This window comes from Mustela nigripes, chromosome 2 (genome assembly GCF_022355385.1).
Source record: "Mustela nigripes isolate SB6536 chromosome 2, MUSNIG.SB6536, whole genome shotgun sequence".
In the NCBI taxonomy this organism is placed as follows: domain Eukaryota; kingdom Metazoa; phylum Chordata; class Mammalia; order Carnivora; family Mustelidae; genus Mustela; species Mustela nigripes.
The window spans coordinates 4,871,654-4,891,942 of NC_081558.1; the positions used below are offsets into that span (position 1 = coordinate 4,871,654).

The 20,289-nt window shown below is 41.7% G+C and overlaps 1 protein-coding gene across 1 annotated transcript in view; it reads left to right on the top strand.

Annotated features, from left to right (window-relative positions):
• LOC132009665 (putative adhesion G protein-coupled receptor E4P) overlaps positions 1–14,913 on the top strand; it is a 52,640-nt gene extending 37,727 nt beyond the window's left edge. The window contains exons 12-17 of the mRNA XM_059387692.1: positions 4,100–4,335; positions 6,308–6,374; positions 6,953–7,044; positions 8,432–8,612; positions 11,585–11,680; positions 14,570–14,913. Of these exons, the coding sequence (XP_059243675.1) occupies positions 4,100–4,335; positions 6,308–6,374; positions 6,953–7,044; positions 8,432–8,612; positions 11,585–11,680; positions 14,570–14,677 (780 nt within the window). The 3' untranslated portion in view covers positions 14,678–14,913. The remainder of the gene's footprint in view (positions 1–4,099; positions 4,336–6,307; positions 6,375–6,952; positions 7,045–8,431; positions 8,613–11,584; positions 11,681–14,569) is intronic.
• The last annotated feature ends 5,376 nt before the right edge of the window (positions 14,914–20,289 follow it).

Genomic DNA, 20,289 nt, shown 5'->3' on the forward strand with positions numbered 1-20,289 from the left:
TTTTCAGTGTTCCAAGATTCATTGTTTATGCACCACACCCAGTGCTCCATGCCCTCCTTAATACCTGTAACCAGGCTCACCTAACCCCCAGTTCCCCTCCCCTCCAAAACCATCTGTTTCTCAGAGTCCACCATCTCTCATGGTTCATCTCCCCCTCCAATTTCCCCCAATTCACTTTTCCTTTCCTTCTCCTAATGTCCTCCATGTTATTCCTTATGCTCCACAAGTAAGTGAAACCACTTGATAATTTACTTTATCTGTAAAATAATTTACTTTATTTCACTCAGCATAATCTCCTCTAGTCCTGTCCATGTTGATACAAAAGTTGGGTATTCATCCTTTCTGATGGAGGCATAATATTCCATTGTATATATAGACCATATCTTCTTTATCCATTCGTCTGTTGAAGGGCATCTTTGCTCTTTCCACACTTTGGTGACTGTGGCCATTGCTGCTATGAACATTAGGGTACAGATGGCCCTTCTTTTCACTACATCTGTATCTTTGGGGTAAATACCCAGTAGTGCAATTGCAGGGTCATAGGGAAACTCTATTTAAAATTTCTTAAGGAATCTCCACACTGTTTTCCAAAGTGGCTACACCAACTTGCATTCCCACTGACAGTGTAAGAGGGTTCCCCTTTATCCACATCCTCTCCAACACACTTAATTTTGGCCATTCTAACTGGTGTGAGGTGGTATCTCAATGTGGTTTTGATTTGAATCTCCCTGAGGGCTAATGATGATGGACATTTTTTCATGTGTCTGTTAGCCATTTGTATGTCTTCTTTGGAGAAGTATCTGTTCATGTCTTCTGCCCATTTTTTGACATGACTATCTGTTTTTTAGGTGTTGAGTTTGAGAAGTTCTTCATAGACCTTGAATATTAGCCCTTCGTCTATTGTGTCATTTGTGAATATCTTCTCCATTCCATGGGTTGCCTCTTTGTTTTGTTGACTGTTTCCTTTGCTCTGCAGAAGCTTTTGATCTTGATGAAGTCCCAAAAGTTTATTTTCCCTTTTGTTTCCCTCGCCTTTGGAAACGTGTCTTGAAAGAAGTTGCTGTGGCTGATGTCAAAGAGGTTCTGCCTATGTTCTTCTCTAGGATTTGAAGGGTTCCTGACTCACATTAAGGTCTTGCATCCATTTTGAGTTTATCTTTGTGTATGGTGTAAGAGGATAGTCCAGTTTTATTCTTCTATATGTAGCTGTCCAATTTTCCCAGCACCATTTATTGAAGAGACTGTCTTTTTCCATTGGATATTTTCCCCTGATTTGTCAAAGATTAGTTGACTATAGAGTTGAGGGTTCATTTCTGGATTCCCTATTCTGTTCCATCGGTCTATGTGTCTGTGTTTGTGCCAATACCATACTGTCTTGTTGATCACAGCTTTGTTTTAAAGATTTTTTAATTTATTTTGAGAGAGTGTGTGATTGAGAAAGAGAGAGCAAGCAGGGAGAGGGGCAGAGAGAGGGGGGGAGAGAGAGAATCCCAAGCAGACTCCCTGCTGAGTATGGAGCCTGACTTGGGGCTTGATCCCATAATCCTGAGTTCATGACCTGAGCCCAAACCAAGAGTTGGTTGCTCAACCAACTGAGTTACATTGTGTCCCAAGAGATTCTTAACTATAGAAAACAAACTGAAGGCTACTAGAGGGGATGTGGGTGGGGTGATGGGGTAATTGGGTGATGGGCTTTAAGAAAGGCACTTGATGTAATGAGCACTGGGTGTTATACGCAACTCATGAATCACTGAATTCTACCCCTGAAACTAAAATACATTATGTATTAACTAAATTAGATTTAAATTTAAATTTTTTTTTGTATGTGTATGGTGTAAGAGAATGGTCTGGTTTCATTCTTCTATATATAGCCATCTAACTTCTCCAGAACCATTTATTGAAGAAACTGTCTTTTTTTTCCATTGGATATTTTTTCCTGTTTTGTCAAAGATTATTTGACCATAAAGTTGAGAGTCCATGTCTGGGCTCTCTACTGTGTTCCATTGGTCTATGTATCTGTTTTTGCACCAGTGCCATGCTGTCTAGGGGATCACAGCTTTGTAATAAAGCTTGAAATCAGGCAACGTGATGTCCAGCTTTGTTTTTCTTTTTCAACATTTCCTTGGAGATTCAGGGTCTTTTCTGGTTCCATACAAATTTTAGGATAGTTTGTTCCAGCATTTTGAAAAATGCCTTTGGTATTTTGATTGAGATGGTGTTGAAAGTATAGATTACTCTGGGCAGCATGGACATTTTAATGATGTTTATTTTTCTGATCCATAAACATGGAATGTTTTTCCATCTTAAAATTTTTATTATGTTATGTTAGTCCCATAAAGAATTAGAGTCAGCAGTGATGGTGTTAGGGGGAAAAGCAAGTTTCCATTTCATCTCTCCTTCATCTGTAACTCTGAATAAAATTTGTACTTTTTGAGAAACCATTTAGCAAGCTGACTGAGAGTCAGACTGTGGCATTAGGTAAGGTAAAAACAGTTTCTGTAACATATAAACTCTAAAATGTCATTGACTGTGATATCTGGGTGGCTCAGTCGGTCAAAACCTCTGCCTTCGGCTCAGGTCATGATCTCAGGGTCCTGGGATCAAGCCCCACATGGGGCTCTCTGCTCAGCAGGGGCCCTGCTTCCCCCTCTCTCTATGCCTGCCTCTCTACCTCCTTGTGATCTCTGTCTGTCAAATAAATAAATAAAATCTTTTAAAAAAATAAGATGTCATTGACTAAGCACAAGAGTGGTTAATTTCCCCCTTTTGTATCAGTAGACGGTGGGCAAACAGTTTTGAAGGGTGTCTATCCTCCAACCTCAGGCTGATGGAAGCTCTTTTGTCTTGTATGTACAGCTTGTGAGGTCATCAAAGAGTCCTTTCTATTTTTGCCAACTGACAAGAGAAAAGAACCCGGCAAAGTTCCATGAGGGCTGTCTTAAAAAATAGTGCACATCACGTCCCTTCATGTTCTCCTGGCTATAAATCCGTGAAGCGGTCCCACCTGATGGCAAGGGGGACAGGGAGATGTAGTCTCTGCCTGGGAAGTTCCATCCTAGTGGCAAGTCTATAGTCTGGAATCAAGGGTGGAGGAAGTTTTGAATTCTGGGTGTACAGTGGCTTTGCTACACTAAATGATGTTAGTTTTTGTCTCCATTATGATCACAGTCATCATCATATCCAGGATGAATTGGAACTAGATATTTTCCAAAGATCCTTTTAACCCTAAAAGACTATGATCTCACAGCCAGAAGGTTATGAAAGCACTATTCCCCCCCCCCCACCCCAGCCCCCAGCCCCCCAGGAGGCTGTACATTGCTATGGTTAAGAGTAAGTATAGTGTCTGGAGACAGTTTGGGTTTGAAATCCATTTTTATTTTTTGCCAGCTATGTGATCTTGGATGACAGTCTACCTTTTGGGACCCAGTTTCCTCATTAGGAAATGGACAGTATTGGCAGAGGACAGTGTTGATGCTGATTCTGGCCTACCCTCTGTTTCTGTTTAAAAAAAAAAAAACTGTTTTGTAAAACAGTCTTTTTCTGTTGTTCTTGTTGTCATTATTGTTGTTGTTTTACTGGAGCTGCAGCCACCAATGTCTGAGAGCTGGCTGTCCCAGCTCAAGCAGAGAGCAAGTTCTCTCTTCCTCCACATAAATATTTTTTAGACCCTCAAAAGGATTGATGATGTCCACCCTCAGTCTCCTGACTCAAATGCTAATTCATAATTCCTGAAACACCCTCACAGACACACCAAGAAATGATGTTTTAAATGTTATCTGGGCATTCCTTAGCTTAGTCCAGTTGACACATAAAATTAAGCATCAAGGGCATCCAAAGGGCAAGGGCCATGGACTATTCATCCACCAGCACTGGTCTGTCATGGATCTGAGGACTATTCCCAGAACATTCATTCCTCTGCATTACTGGACTGCTCCATACATAGGGTAAGCATGGGACCAGTGAAAGCTCCCCAAAACTGTGTTGTCCCTCCCAGCAAAATGTCACAGGTGTGAAGATGCAGGCCAATATCCAGGAAATGCTGAGTGCTAAGGACATGATCAGGTACAGACCACATTCTTAACTCTTGTCTCCCCTCCAGGTGCTGTGCTCTATCATCGCTGGGGTGCTGCACTACCTCTATCTGGCCTCTTTCACCTGGATGCTCCTTGAAGGGCTGCATCTCTTCCTCACCGTTAGGAATCTCAAGGTGGCCAACTACACTAGCGCAGGCAAATTCAAGAAGAAGTTCATGTACCCTTCAGGTTATGGGATTCCAGCTCTCATTGTGGCTGTGTCTGCAATAGTAGGACCCCAAAACTATGGCTCACATACTCAGTAAGCATGCTCTGTGCCTTTCTGGTGGAAATGGTGTCCATGACTGATGCATGATCAGAAATCAAAAACATTTTAGTCCTTTTCCTGTTGTGAATTATACTTCACAAAACCAGTCCTGTTTTATTTTTATTTTTATTTATTTTTATTGTGTACCAGTCCTGTTTTAAGCCAGAATTCTATTTTGTCCTTAGAAATTCCTAGAGCAATGATTCTCAGCATCTTTGGGGTTGGATCCTTTTGAGACTTTTGGTGAAATCCAGGGCCCAGTTTCCCAAATAGGGAAGTACCTTTCAGACAAATGTACTTATGATACAATTTTGAATACAACTTCAGGACATTAGGGACCAAAAAAATACGCTCAGGAAATTCAGGGATGGAAAAGCTCACCTGTGGCCTCTGTGTTCCGGAAGATTCTGAAAGGGTATCCTGAAGAGCTTGAGATTCATCCCAAAATATAGAAAGTAACAACAATGACAACAAATCTTGAAGGACTGGGATGCATCAGAAATAGTGCATATATTATGTCTCAATCTCCCCCTGATCCTGTGGAGTCAGCACTGTTAATTACCTCATACACAGGACATCTGGGTCTTAGTGCATCTAAGAAACTTTCCTAAGGTGTCAGCTAAAAAGAGAATTAGTCAGAATTCCTCACTAAAGGAATTGCTGCCGCACTAAAGAAGTTTGCAAAGCCCTGCAAAGTTAGTTGAGGACGTTAGTATTTTGACAGTGGGGCTTTGGTTAGAGAGTAGGCACACATGCAAAAACAACATGATGAAAGTGTCTCTCTTGAAGAAGAAATGATGTTCTTTCTCCAGTCTGAACCCTATGCCCTGCCAGAACAATTCTGGAGATCTCATGGTAGCGTATATCAGTTGTTGGCAAACTATCTATAAAGGGCCATGTGGTAACTGTTTTTGTCTCTGTGTCCATATGGTGTTTGTGGCAATTACTCAATATTGCCTTTGTTGTGGGAGTGCAGCCAATTCATAGACCATATATAAATGAATTGATGTGGCTATGTTTCAATAAAGCTTTATTTACAAAAACAAGGAGTGGACTGGGTTTAGACTGTGTTAGTAACACCTGGAATAGAACTTAAGTGTGGGAACTTTTCTGCTCACTGAATGTGGGCAATTGCTTGTCACATTTCCTAGTTTTATGCTGCCAGGTCTTTGTTCAGAGTAATCTATACTATCTTTGCCAACATAGGGCATGACTTAATAAAAAGTATTTGATCAACAGAGTACTTGGTACATGGAAAATACTTAGTGTTGATAGGTTTTCTTGCTGTAGTTAAAGTACTGCTTTTATTCTCTTTCTGATAACAATCATTATTTTGGGGTATAATTTATTGAGCCTTACCTGTTTGCCAAGAACCATACTCAAAAACTATGTACACATTATCTCATTTGATGTTTCCTACAAGATCTATATGAGGAAAACTGAAAAAATCTCATGAAAGAAATCAAAGAAGATTCAAATACATGGAGGGATAGTCCATGTTCATGGATAGGAAGATTCAATATTGTCAAGAAGTCAGTTCTTCCCAACTTGATCTATAGATTCAATGCATTTCCAATCATAATCCCAAAAAATTATTTTTTAGATAATGATAAACTGATTCTAATATTTATATAGAGAAGAAAAAGATCCTGAATAGCTAACACAATATTGAAAGAGAGGAACAAAGTCAGAGGACTGACCCTACCTGACTTCAAGACTTGGCATATAGCCACTGTAATCATTTAATCTTTTCAATACTTCTGTTTGCCCTCACTTTACACTTGAGGGAATTGAGGCTTAGATTATATCGCTTGTGTCAGATGAGGACCCATGTCTGATTACATCTAAAGTCTAGGTTCTGAACTAAATGGTTCTCTGTACTGGTTGGATCTTGCTACAGGAGTCTGAATTCAAGTTCTCTGCCTTCTGAGAAATAGGCAGCTTATGCATACTCCTCTCTCAACAGCTGCTGGCTCAAGCTGGATAAAGGGTTCATCTGGAGTTTCATGGGACCAGTGGCATTCATTATCTTGGTGAGTAACTAATGATAGTTATTTATGGGTCTGCCTTCCCTGAATTGGCCAAGCATGGAGTGTGTGTTTTTTTCCATGAAAATGGAAATGAAGTGAAGGTAAGAAAATACAGTCTAATATGATTAACTCCTCTTCCTTGAAATACTGTCATCATGTCTTTCCCTTGCTCCCTTATAGATTACTTGTTGCTTTGATATAACTCTGCTGGGTATTCCAAAAATCCCATATTTTTTCATTCAACATTTAGCAAGTATCTCCTATGCACAGAGTGCCACGTTCTCCTGTTTGCCAACAACTTCCTGATCACATCCATTGCCCTGGTATAGATATGAATAGTAATCTTTCACTTTCAAGGTGTCTTGATTTGAATGATGTATTATATAGACATCCTAGTCAAGCACCAAGTGTCACAGGTCATATACACACAATGTGCTGTATAAAAGACCAGAGCATATGTGCATAGCATGCTATGAAGCCTGTATCTTTTGGGAAAAGATATTTAGGTCCACCTCAAATTGGGTTGCATGATATGGCCTCAAAATAAAATTCCAAGTCAATATTTCATTCTGTGCCCACAGATAAACTTGGTGTTGTACTTCCAAATTTTGTGGATTTTGAGAAGCAAACTTTCCTCCCTCAATAAAGAAATTTCTACCATTCAGGACACCAGGTAAGAAGGTCCCAGATCAGTGGTATCCACAGATTTTCCTACAAGACTACATTCTTTCTGCCTGGGGGGGAAAAAAAACCCCTATACCCTATACATGAAAAAACACTTCATGGTTGGATATCCATGGTATTGCATAAAGTGTGTATGAGGTGCAACTTCTAGAAGTGAAAACTATAATTTTCAGGTAGCTTAGTGTACTCCTTGATCTCTTTATTCAACAAATATTCATTGGGTGGCATTTGTGTAGCAAATACTTTGTATAGCATAATCTTCATATGAAATTCATGCCAAGAGTATTGACATTATCCTCCCTCCTCCACCCCATGAGTCCACCCACTCCTGGGTACTCCATTATCCTTGGTTGTAGGCACTCAGTTCTTACTGTGTTGATCTAAATGATTAAAAATAATGGTAAGAACAACTAACATTAACTAGGAACTTGGTAGATGTTGGGAATCTACCAACATCCTTTCCTTTTTATTCTGTTATGTTAGTCACCATAAAATACATCATTAGTTTTTGATGCCCTGGTCCAAGAATCACTGTTTATGTACAACACCCAGGGCTCCATGCAATATGTGCCCTCCTTAATACCTACTACCAGGGTATTAAGGAGGGCACATATTTCATGGATCAATATTCTTTCACTGAATGCTCATAACTCCAATCTATGTGGTGGGCACAACTACCATCCCCCCCATTGATAAGAGAAGCAAGTGCTTATTTTTCCCAAGAGTGGGCAAAAACCTTACATTGGTGATGAATCATGTGGACAAAACTTAAAGGAATATCTTTCCAATTTCAGACCCTGGCTTTGATCTCATCTACTTATCAGACCAACCTAACATCTCTTTGCCTCAGTGTTTTCAGCTCACCCTTCTTGGCATTTCTTCATTCCTCTACACATGTTGAATGAATGCAGGATCTCTCTCTCTCTCTCTCTCTCTCTCTCACACACACACACACACACACAGACACACACATACATTCATACATGTCATCTTTCCTAGACAACTGCCACGAGCAACCCCATTCTGTTTTATAAAACACAACTTTCATTTGAAGAAACACAACAGCATGTTTTATTCTAAAGTCATGATATCATCATCAACACATTTTCAATACAAATTTCTAGAAGGCACTTCCACACATCTCCCAATAGAACCAGGTAAAAGACTTGCAGATAAATCACTTCCAAGAATAGGAGAAAGCATTATTCTCAGAAACATCCATTGAAAATATGGGTTCTGCCTCATCTTTGAGTCATATGACTTTGCCTAAGTCACTTACGCACATGTTTAAATCAGGTAATATGTGCAGAGCATTTAGCACAGCGCCCAACACAGAGTGATGAGTGATACTTATTACTGCTCTTGTTCCTTTTCAGACTCATGACATTTAAAGCCATTGCTCAGCTATTTACCCTGGGCTGTTCTTGGGGCCTTGGCTTTTTTATGATTGAAGAGGTTGGGAAGGTGATTGGATCAGTCGTTGCATACACATTCACCATCATCAATGTCCTGCAGGGCGTTTTGCTCTTTGTGGTATACTGTCTCCTTAATCGCCAGGTAAGACTAATTATTTTGTCTCTCACCAGTCAACTCCCTAAGTCTTATTGAATGGTCATTCACATTCTCACCCTTCTCTGACCTTTCATATTTGTATTTGGGGTTGCCTTCATTCTGAAAGGAGGCTTTAAATGATGACTTGGTATGCTATATGCTCTGAGTTAGCATTGGCCTAACCTTCACATTCCAACATATATCTTAAGAGAGTGCTTCTGTCAGTGGAGATGACATATCAATATACCATAGACTGCGGGGCTTGGGCAACAGAAATTTCTCTTATAATTCTAGAGGATGGACATCTGAGTTCGGGGCACCTATGCAGTTGAGTTCTGGTGAGATCTCTTCTTTTTTGCAGGTGGCCACAATTCTGACCCTTAAATGGGAGAGAGAAAGAGAGAGAACTTTTCTGTCTCTTCTTATCAGAACACTAATCCTATTGGACACTATCCTTCTTATCAGGACACTAATCCTATTGGATGATCCTATTCAGGGCTCTACCCTTATGACCTCATTAAATCTTAATCCTTTCTAGAAAGGATCATCATATCTTCAAATACAGTCATACTGGGAATTTAGGGCTTTAACATGCGAATTTTGGGGGCGTCTGGTTGGCTCAGTGGGTTAAGCTTCTGCCTTCAGCTCAGGTCATGATCTCAGGGTCCTGGGATGGAGCCCTGCATCAGGCTCTCTGCTTGGCAGGGAGCCTGCTTCCCCATCTTCCTCTGCCTGCCTCTCTGCCTACTTGTGATCTCTCTCTCTGTGTCAAATAATTAAATAAATAAATAAATAAATTTTTAAAATGTGAATTTTGAGGAGACATAGTTCAGTCCATAGCAGAGCATGTATCAGTCAGCATAAGGGAGGTTATGCTGCAGTGACTTATAGCCACCACCCCCTAATTTCAGTGGTTTTAACAATAAAGATTATTTCTTGCTCATGCTACATAGCTGTTAGGGTCCGTAATCAAAGGGGCGAGACTGATACAAGGCGAAGGTCAAGCAAAGCTTTATTTTGAGTCAAGCATCAGGGGAATCAAACTGACTGGTCAGGGCCATCTCTTGCAAAGAGGCAACCCCTCCCAGCCTCACAGACTAACTTTTATAGAGGTAGTTTAGCCGGGCTATACACAGGTGGCCAATGAGATTGCAATACACAGAGAAAACTGCCCAGTCATGCTAAGTATGCCACACACAGAAAAAAACTGCTAGGTAACACACGGGTGGCCAATTGAATTTCAATTTACCCTACTAGATATATGTGCACCGCACTGATGGGATGCCTTCACCTGGCCTGACCCACCCTTGTATCTAGGCTTTGCAAGTAAGTTCCTCTGGGAAGGGAGGGGTCAATCTAAATCCACTACATAAAAACAAAATGACTCCCTCTGGCCAACCAGGCCCTTACAATAGCCATGGCTTGATCTACAATGTCTTTACTCTGGGATGCAGGTTGAAGGGCAGCCCTTATTTAGAACATTGGTATTCTCATGGCAAAGGGAAAGGAAATCTTGGCAAAGTCTAGCTTAATTAGCTCTCTTTCACTGGGTGGAGGAAGTTCCTTGGCCATGTCTGAGTTCACCAGAAAGAGGATACATAAGCCTCTTATAGGGAAGTGCCCTTTAGGGAAGGATACTGGAATATTTGGCATAATATGCCAAAAACAAAGGGACTGTACCTCCCATGTCACGTTATCCACTGAGTAGGTGGCTGTGTGAGCTTGGCCAGTCTTCTTATCCTCCCTGAGGTTCAATCTTCTCACTTCTGTACATGACAACACCTGCGTCACAGGGCTGAGATTAAAAGTGATATTGCAATATGAATCTCCAAGCATAGTCCTTGGCACACATTAAAGTTTTGTGAGGGTCATCATTATATTTTTTTTATCCACTTATAAGATTGGAAACAGTTCTCCCCTTTTGCTATTGAACAGAACTACCAGCGATTTTGATGCTGGTGTCAAAAAGACCATCGTAACACTTCATTAATTTCTCTTTCATCTTCTAGTGGCTTCTTTTTTTTTTTTTTTAAAGATTTTATTTATTTATTTGACAGAGAGAAATCACAAGTAGATGGAGAGGCAGGCAGAGAGAGAGAGAGGGAAGCAGGCTCCCTGCTGAGCAGAGAGCCCAATGCGGGACTCGATCCCAGGACCCTGAGATCATGACCTGAGCCGAAGGCAGCGGCTTAACCCACTGAGCCACCCAGGCGCCCCTTCTAGTGGCTTCTTAATGCTTGGTACTCCTCATGCCCAGAAATGAAGTACAACTTAAGTGCTTTGGTGAAATAATGTTGAATATTAAATATTTAAATATCTTTTTAAAACATTTTAAGCAAGTTTCAGGAAGGAATCCATGCAATCACAGGGAGTGGTTCAGCATGTGGTTAGTGTCCCAGCTCTGATGTGAGAATGATGCAGTGCTGAGTGCTGGCTGTATGACCTTGAACAAGTCCACACTCCCAGCAGTGTCAGCTTCTTTACCTTTCATTGGGAGTACGAGAAGATCCTTTGTCATTTGTTTTATGTAAGGATGAATTGATATATTGTGGATAATAAAGTGTATTGAAGGTTGCCATTGTTCAATAAATGGTGACCTATGTCATAATCACCACCATGACCACCATCACCTGCATTGTTTTTGTCATCATTGACCATCATCACTTCCATGATTATCGCCATCATCTTCACCATCCTCCTCCTCCTCATTGTCAGGATCATCACCACCCCCACCACTCTGTAGGCTCTATAGAAACTTTGTGATGCCTGACATTTAGTAAATACCTTTTCTACAATGAGGAAGTTGAATTTTAGAATGAGCCAAGGAGAGGATGTCCAAGACTATACAGGAAAACAATGAGGGGGTAGTCATGGGGCCCCACAAATGGGGCTTGGCATGTATATCTTTAGCATCCTCTTCAGGGTCCTTTCTTCCCTAAGCTAGCTCCTGATGTGACACAAACATTTGTATTCCTCAGGTACGAATGGAATACAGGAAGTGGTTTAGTGGGATCTGGAAAGGGGTTGAAACTGAAAGCACGGAGGTGACACGCTCTACAACCCAAACCAAAATGGTAAGACCAGCTTCTCTGCAATGTCGTATACTGGCTGAACCTAACCTTGATCTGAAAGAAAAGAGAAATTACATTACTTCCTCCATTATGCTGGTGGTTTCTAGTTTTTGAGAACAAAACTGGTAGAACTCTGTTCTTTTGTCTTTTCTTTTTCCGTTCCTTCCCTTCCCTCTCTTTCCTTTCTCTCCCTTTCCTCCTCCTTCCTCCCTTCCTTCCTTTCTCTCCCGCTCTCTCCATACTTTCCACAAATATCCAAATGACTTTCATCAAAAATTTAAATTTATTTAACAATGCTCATTTAACAAATATTTAATGAGAATCCAGTATGCCAGATGCTGTTTTAGTTGCTGGAGAAACAGCAGAAGATACACTGACAAAAATCCTTGCCCTCACAGAACTGATGTTCTGATGGGGGTGGCTGAGAATAAGCCCCCAAACATGAATTATGCACTATTTTACAAAGTGATGTGGGCTGTGGAAAAATAGAGCAGTGAAGAGAAATCAGGACTCATGAGGTGGGGGAGTTTGGTTTCCAGTCAGGTGGCCACAGTGACAGTCTTTTACTGTCTATCACCACCTTCTATTTAATTCTCTGTATGTTGTGCCTCTCTGTGTGATATTTCTCTTACTCTGAAAAATATGACAGTGTTTACCTTTGGTCAGTATCTGCCCCCATGTAAGATTCAGAGCTGTGGTTATTATCATTTTCCTTCTACCTAGAGCAAGGCCTGGCCCACAAAAGATGCTCACTTAACTTGTTGAGTGTCTAAGGTCCTTGTTTATTGATGAGGACACAGACTGGGAAAGTCCACATGATTGGCCTGAAACTACTCAGCTGGGTACAGGGGTTCAGACTCAAGTCTGTTTTCCTCTGAAAGTTGACAATATCCCTTGATTGTCACCAGAGTTGTTTGTCACTCCAGATCATCAAAAACTTTTGGGACCAGTTTCCTGGGACATGTGCTTTCAGACCAAGGACAATTCTGTTTACAGGCTGCTGACCGTGTCCTAGGAGTATATGCCACTGGTTCGCTCCTCGGCTATAATCACCAGTAGTCAAAGAATATGTCAATCTAAACTGTGAAAAGGAACTGCCCCAACACATGCAGTCTCCAAAAACATGTCGCATAGTGGAATCCATTGCATGGGTTCTGGGGTTCACCAGATTTGAGTTTGAATCTTGGTTCTTTCAGGCTCCAGCTGGTAGATGTTGGGCAAATAGCTTAAACCCCCTGCACCTCAATCTGCTCATCATTGAAATGTCATATTGAGGAAAAAAACAATGTACATGAAATCACTTTGCTCTACTCTGAACCATGTCAACATTACTTGTATGAGCACCACATTATCAAGAGTCAACTATATAGAAGGCCTCAAACAGTAATACTATCCCCTTATCTTTGGACAATGCTTTACTTCTAAAAAGCACATACTCAGTTCTTTCCACAGTTTGGCGACCGTGGCCACTGCTGCTATAAACATTGGGGTACAGATGGCCCTTCTTTTCACTACCTCTGTATCTTTGGGGTAAATACCCAGGAGTGCAATGGCAGGGTCATAGGGAAGTTCTATTTTTAATTTCTTGAGGAATCTCCACACTGTTCTCCAAAGAGGCTGCACCAACTTGCATTTCCACCAACAGTGTAAGAGGGTTCCCCTTTCTCCACATCCTCTCCAACACATGTTGTTTCCTGTCTTGCTAATTTTGGCCATTCTAACTGGTGTAAGGTGATATCTCTGCCCTTCAACGGACAAATGGATAAGGAAGATGTGGTCCATATACACTATGGAGTATTATGCCTCCATCAGAAAGGACAAATACCCAACTTTTGTAGCAACATGGACGGGACTGGAAGAGATTATGCTGAGTCAAATCAGTCAAGCAGAGAGAGTCAATTATCATATGATTTCACTTCTTTGTGGAGCATAACAAATAGCATGGAGGACATGGGGAGTTAGAGAGGAGAAGGGAATTGGGGGAAACTGGAAGGGGAGGTGAACCATGGGAGACTATGGACTCTGAAAAACAATCTGAGGGTTTTGAAGGGGTGGGGAGTGGGAGGTCGGGGTACTAGGTGGTGGGTATTATAGAGGGCATGGATTGCATGGAGCACTGGGTGTGGTGCAAAAACAATGAATACTGTTATGCTGAAAATAAAAAATAAATTTAAAAAAAAAAGCACATACTCAGGGGGGCGCCTGGGTGGCTCAGTGGGTTAAAGCCTCTGCCTTTGGCTCAGGTCATGATCTCAGGGTCCTGGGATCAAGCCCCACATCGGGCTCTCTGCTCAGTGGGGAGCCTCCTCCCCCCACCACCCTGCTCTCTCTCTGCCTGCCTCTCTGCCTACTTGTGATCTCTGTCTGTCAAATACATAAATAAAATCTTTAAAAAAAATTTAAAAAGTACATACTTAGGCCGCCTAGGTGGCTCAGCTTGTGAAGCATCCCACTCCTGGTTTGTTTCTGCTCAGGTCATGATCTCAGGGTTGTGAGACTGAGCCGTGCATTGGGTTCCATGCTGAGTATGGAATTTGCTTGAGATTTTCTCTCTATGCCTCTCTGTCTTCCTCTCCCCTAACTCGCTCTCACACTCTCTCTAAAAGATTAAGTACATAAATATTTTAAAAAGGAGATATTCAACCTTACATTCCTCACTGATCCTCTATAGCATTTAGTGATAAATGCTATCACTATAATAACTATAAATGTTTGCGAGAAGAGCAGATAAATAAAAAGACTATCATAGGTGGTGTTTGGAGGAGGAAAGGCTGTAAAGTCAGATATGAGGACTTCTTTACTGAGCTTTGGACCTTAGAGACATTCTGGCTTGTCATTTCCTGAGGTGTTAATTTCTCTTCAGCTTGTTCTACATATTATCTCCCCAAATAGGAGGAACCAGCGATGTCATCAGAAGTCTTCCGCAGAAGAGGCGTTCCTTCTGTGCAACCACGGCCTCAGACTCCTGTCTCTTTATCTTGGTTAAGAACAGAAAACTGAGCTGCTTCCGGACAGCGCCCCCTGTGGTCACATGTGGATCGGACAAATGACACCATTGGCATCTTCATCCTGAAAGCAGTTGAGGCTTTCCTCTATTTTGGCTTCTAGCTCCATAGAAAAAAAGTGGTCAGGGGGAGACCTCTGAGTCCCATACCCAGTATTGTTTATCACACGCCATTAAATATGCAAGGAATAATTTTTAATAATGAAGGCAATAAAGAGATTTTCTTCTTCCAGCTCTCGCTTCCTTGCCAGGATTTATTGGCCAACATCTAGATTCACCTGGCAGTTTTCTCTCTCTGGGCATTCAGTTGCATTTTATGCTCCTGAAGATTTTGCAAACCCGACATTTTCAGAATTCAATAATTCCCATATGAATAAATATAAAGAAGGGGGTTGCCTTCTTGTGTTGCAAAATTCCACCACCATCCCACTTAGGAGTGCCTTGTCAACAGGCGTGTCTTGTGCGCAGAGACCAGCACTGTCTCCTTTGCTTGATGATTTTCAAACCTACTCATTTATTGGGTTAGTTTTGTTTTCTTAGTGTCATCCAATGTATTTTGGTGGAAATACTTCCAAACCAATAGCATGAGGGTCACAGCAGTTGTTTGTCCTTATATGTTTTCCTTTTTTTAACTGCATAGTTATATGTATATTTTTAACATCTTTATTTTTTTTCATTCTTCCAAGATTCATTGTTTTCACACCACACCCAGTGTCCCATGCAATACGTGCCCTCCTTAACATCAAGCACCAGGCTCACCCATCCCCTCACCCCTGCCCCTCCAAAACCCTCAATATTTCTAATTTCTTTTTCATACTAATTGGATTCTAGAAGTGTTTTTCAGCACTGGAATTAATAGATGCATGGCTAACTTTGTTACCAGAGGTGTTTCAAAAACAATTTTACATGATTATGACAGGAAAGATAAAAAATAGCAGTAAAGGGTTCCCATGATTCATTTGAAGAGATTTTGTGTGCAGTTTTTAGGTGGTGGACCAAAGACTGTGTCCCTTTTTCTGCTTAATCAGTTCAAGTGCCTCTTCTACATGGCAGCAATGCAACCAAAGTATATGATTCACTCCACTTGCTGGCCTTAAAATTATGTGACTCCTCTTGAACAGTTAAAATTTCGGGAGATTCACATGGTTTCAAAAGGTGTACATGAATAAGACTTCCTGGGCTGTTGAAAAATCCCCACAAGTGTTGTTGCTGTTTTTGTGTCCAAGACAGTTGCAAGAAGAGGATAAGCCAGACAAATGTTCAAGGTACTGTGGGTTTGGACCTCTCTATTCAATATTTTTCCTCTCTCCCAACATGAAGTCTGCTTTCTTTCTCTTTTCTGCCTCTCTCACCCCTTTGCTTTAAGAACTAGCTTCCACATCCTTCAAGAGCTTCTTCTTCTTCTAGCTCGCAGAAATCCATCTCCCTTACTGGCTTTATTACCATCCATGTGACTTGACTTAACTGTTGCATACATGATGTGTGTGCTTGTAAGTCAAGCCTGCTTGGATCATGAACTTCTGGAAGGCCAGGATGATAAATGTTTTAATGATAAATTAGAAAGGTCATAAGTGAAATGTTCCTTGCTTCCATTTAGAGCACCACTTTTCAAGCTCTGCTCTATTAACACTTTGGGCTGGGTAATTCGTGGTGGTGGGCAGCTATCCTGTGCTTTGCAGGATGTCGAGCAGCATCCCTGGCCTCTCCCAGCTGGACGCCTGTCACCACCCCACCCCACACACCCATTGCAACAATCAAAAATGTCTCCAGACATTGCCACTTGAGAATGTTGAGCATTACTGGTCTAGGTGTTAGTTCATAGTGAACAGGCAACTGCTGAAGAATTTCTTTCTGGTCAACCAGCTGTTCCAGGAAATGAATAATCAGCCAGAAATCAGAATGTAGTTGCTTGGTGCCTAGTCTGTACTCAGAGTGGCGGTGTATATGAGGAACACCTCTTCTGTTGTCTGCCCAGCTTTTCTTTTCTGGGAACTGCTCACCCCACTGAGGCAGAGGCCATTCACCAAAAACCCACTTCTGCTTCTAGGCAACATGCACTTTTGCTTAGAAGAGCCCATGCTTGGGTTAGTGCCCCCAGAGGAATGGAAAGAAAACTAAGGGTCTCCAAGCTGGGAACGCTTAATATTTTCTTTTATTGGATCACAGAATGGAACAGGCCTACTGCTGCCTCAGGAGTGGTAGCGAGCTTATGTATTCTCTCAGAGTTTTCTCTATCCCTAGTGTCTCCATGACATTAGTCTCTCTCCACACACTGCACTGTCTGTCTTCACACAGCACCTTGGCAAGGAAGCTATCCCTGGATCTCTTTCACCTTTCCTACTTTATCATCCTGGACAGTACTCAGCACTGTTGCACAGATATTTACTTATTATTCAGATTACTTCTGTGTTACTCCACTGGAATGTCCATACCACATGGACAGGGGTTTTTGTCTGTTTCATTCACCATGTATCCTCAATGTTTAAAATAATATCCAGCACATAGTAAGCACTCAATAAATATTCTTCTTTTATGATGAACTTGCTGATTGGTCCTTCCTGTTACTGGTTTAGTGCTTACACTCTCTGCTACTGTCTGTCTTGGTCATCGTTTCTCATCCCCACACCTCCTTATATTTATGCTATATTTATATGTACACACAGATATACACTCGGTAGAAAAGACAAAAGGCCCCCCACTATGTCTGCAATCAGAAGATGGCATTGTTAGTGTGTCAGCTTTCCTCCATGATACCTTTGCCTTTGGTGAAGAAGGCACACCCTCCCCAACCCCGCCACGTGCCACATAACTTTGTGCCTACTGGCCATCACCGCTTGCAACAGCGTGGCCACCCAGGAGGGGCCAATTCATTCACATGTCCTCCAACCCGTCAAATTTTCTCTCGTAAGCATTTGAATTAAGAGACCAGAATGGACCTGGCAGCTATTCAAGTAGTAATAATATTTGAACTCCTAGAGAAAAGGTCATTTAAGGGTACTTGTCAGGGAACAGTAAGGCGGACCTTATTCAAGGGGGGGAACACTGAGATGGGTGCAAGGACCAGTGCAGTAGGGTCTTGGTGTCAGGAAGGAGATTGGACTCAATTCTGACTCCAACAGTGACAACTGGAGATTTATATCCAAGGAGCAGGGTGGGTGTTAGGTATGTAAATCATCAAGAGAAAACATCAGGGCCAATAGACTCCTTAATGAAGGCAAGCCAGTGTAGTAAAATAATGGATCGTGTTTGGATACCAAGGAAGGGGGGTTTTCGCTAAATTGATTTAGCAGGATTCTTGCTCAAACTGGATTCTACAAGGACAGAGAACACCTAAGGCTGAACCTAGTCCAGCAGAGTCCAAGGAGAGTGTCTTTGTCAGAGGTCCCATTGAGACGGCCATAAAAGGACCCTGTTCACCAGTTAGAGAAAGTCAGCCTACAGACGGAAGAGGACAGACTGAACCAAGTTGTCAGAAAAAGGAACAATAATTATGTGATTCTTAGCACAGAGGTTAATGGCTAGAGCTGAGGGTCAGAGGGACCCAAGTGGAGAATCCCGGTTCCCCAGCCTTGGGCACATGGCTCAACCTTCCCTAACCCCTTCCTCCTGCCACAATGTATGAAATCTCAAGGTTCTTGCTGCTTCTCTTCAAACGGCACAGTTGTTCCCTCAATATTGATGTGAATCCCAAATTTACTGTCTAGGAAATAGACAAGATGTGTAATCTCTATCCTAATGTATGACATTGACTTCATTTAGCTTATTAGGAGAATCAGCCATTCTCCACCCTGAAGTGGATGCTCGAGGCAGGGTGTCTCTAATAGGGATCTGGGCTGATGGGCAGGGGAAGTCAGTCAGGGGCAGTTCCAAGAAGTGAGCCCTTAAAGGCTAAGGAAGTAAGAAACAAGACAGCTGGTATTTCTCTGTCTGCTTGCAACAGACAGGGTCAGGGTCAAGGATACGAAAATCTACTTCAAAGTAATTTCTGCATGGCAGAAATACCATGAAAACCAGGAAGAAAGGCAGTTCTCAACCTCAGAGGTCAAATCCTAAAAGTCTAGAGCATAGAACTGAAGTGTTCCTATTTTACTATTATATGTTCTCTCATTCCCTCACTAGACTTATAATATTTCATATCTATTTATGTGGCTTTGATTCAACTTATTTTTTTCTCCCCCTTCCAACAAGCTTTACTAAGGTATGATTGACAAATAAAATTGTATATATTGAAGGTGTACAACATGACGTTTTGATATATGCACACACGGTGAAATAAGCACCACGGTCAAACTCATGAGCACATCCAGCCCTCCCACAGTTACCATTTATTTTTGATGAGAACGCAGAAGATGCACTGTCAGCATATCTCAGGTATACAAGCCCATAGCCCCCATGTCATACACCCGATCCCCCGAATTCACTCATCTTACACAACTGAAAGTTCACATCCCCTGACCAGGATTTCCCCATTTCTCCCTGCCCCCGGTTCCCTGCAATCGCCATTCTACCCCCTGCTGCTCTGCACTTGTCTTTCTTAGCTTCCACATAGAAGTGAGATCATGCCACATGTGTCCTTCTGTGTCTGGTTCATTTCCCTTGGTATCCTACCCTCCAGAATGATCCATGTTGTTGCAAATGACAACATGTCTTTCCATAAGGCTGGATAACATATGTGCCTCTATATTTCCAGCCCATCTTCTTTATCCATTCATGCTTTGATAGGCACTGAGGTCATTTCCATACCTGGCTATTGTAAAGAATGCTGCAATGAACATGGAAATGCAGATAGATTTTATTCATTTCCATACCTGGCTATTGTAAAGAATGCTGCAATGAACATGGAAATGCAGATAGATTTTATTGTGTGTGTGTTTAGTTTTATTTATTTATCTGATTTATTTATCTGTTTATTTTTATTTTTCATTATGTTTGGCTATCTACCCTATAGTACAACATTAGTTTTTTTATGTGGTGTTCAACGATTTATTAGTTGTGTATAACACCTAGTGCTCATCATAGCACGTGCCCTCCTTAATACCCACCACCCAGCTACCCTATTTCCTTACCCCCTTCCCTCTGAAACCCTCAGTTTGTTTCCTGGAGCCCAGAGTCTCTCATGGTTTGTCTCCCTCTCTGATTTCCCCCCGTTCAGTTTTCCCTCCCTTTGCCTATGCAGATGTGTTTTTAAATGTTGCTAAGCATACAGCATTGGCAGGTTGGTCGCTGGCTTGGCTGATTAGTGCCCCAAAGTCAGCGATGTCCTACTTCTTGGTTTTTATTTCAGGATCTGACCTGTGACTAAGTGACCAGAGAATTCTTCAGTGAGCATGGTGTGGATACCGATGGCTTAAGAGGCTTGTATTCGTGATGCTGCCTTTAATTAGACTTTGACTTGATGCATGGAGATTACACCAACAGATTGTGGTCCTCTTGAAACCACCAAGACTCCTTGAGAAATAGGATATAAGACTCTACTGTTCCTTCTCTGTTATCAGTCATCAGTTAGAAGCTGGGGGAGCTATGGCCAAGAAGACAAACTTTCTTCTGTGTGGTGAGTATTCAACATCTTATTTTCTTTGGTTCTGGAACAGCTATAGTATTCAGTTGA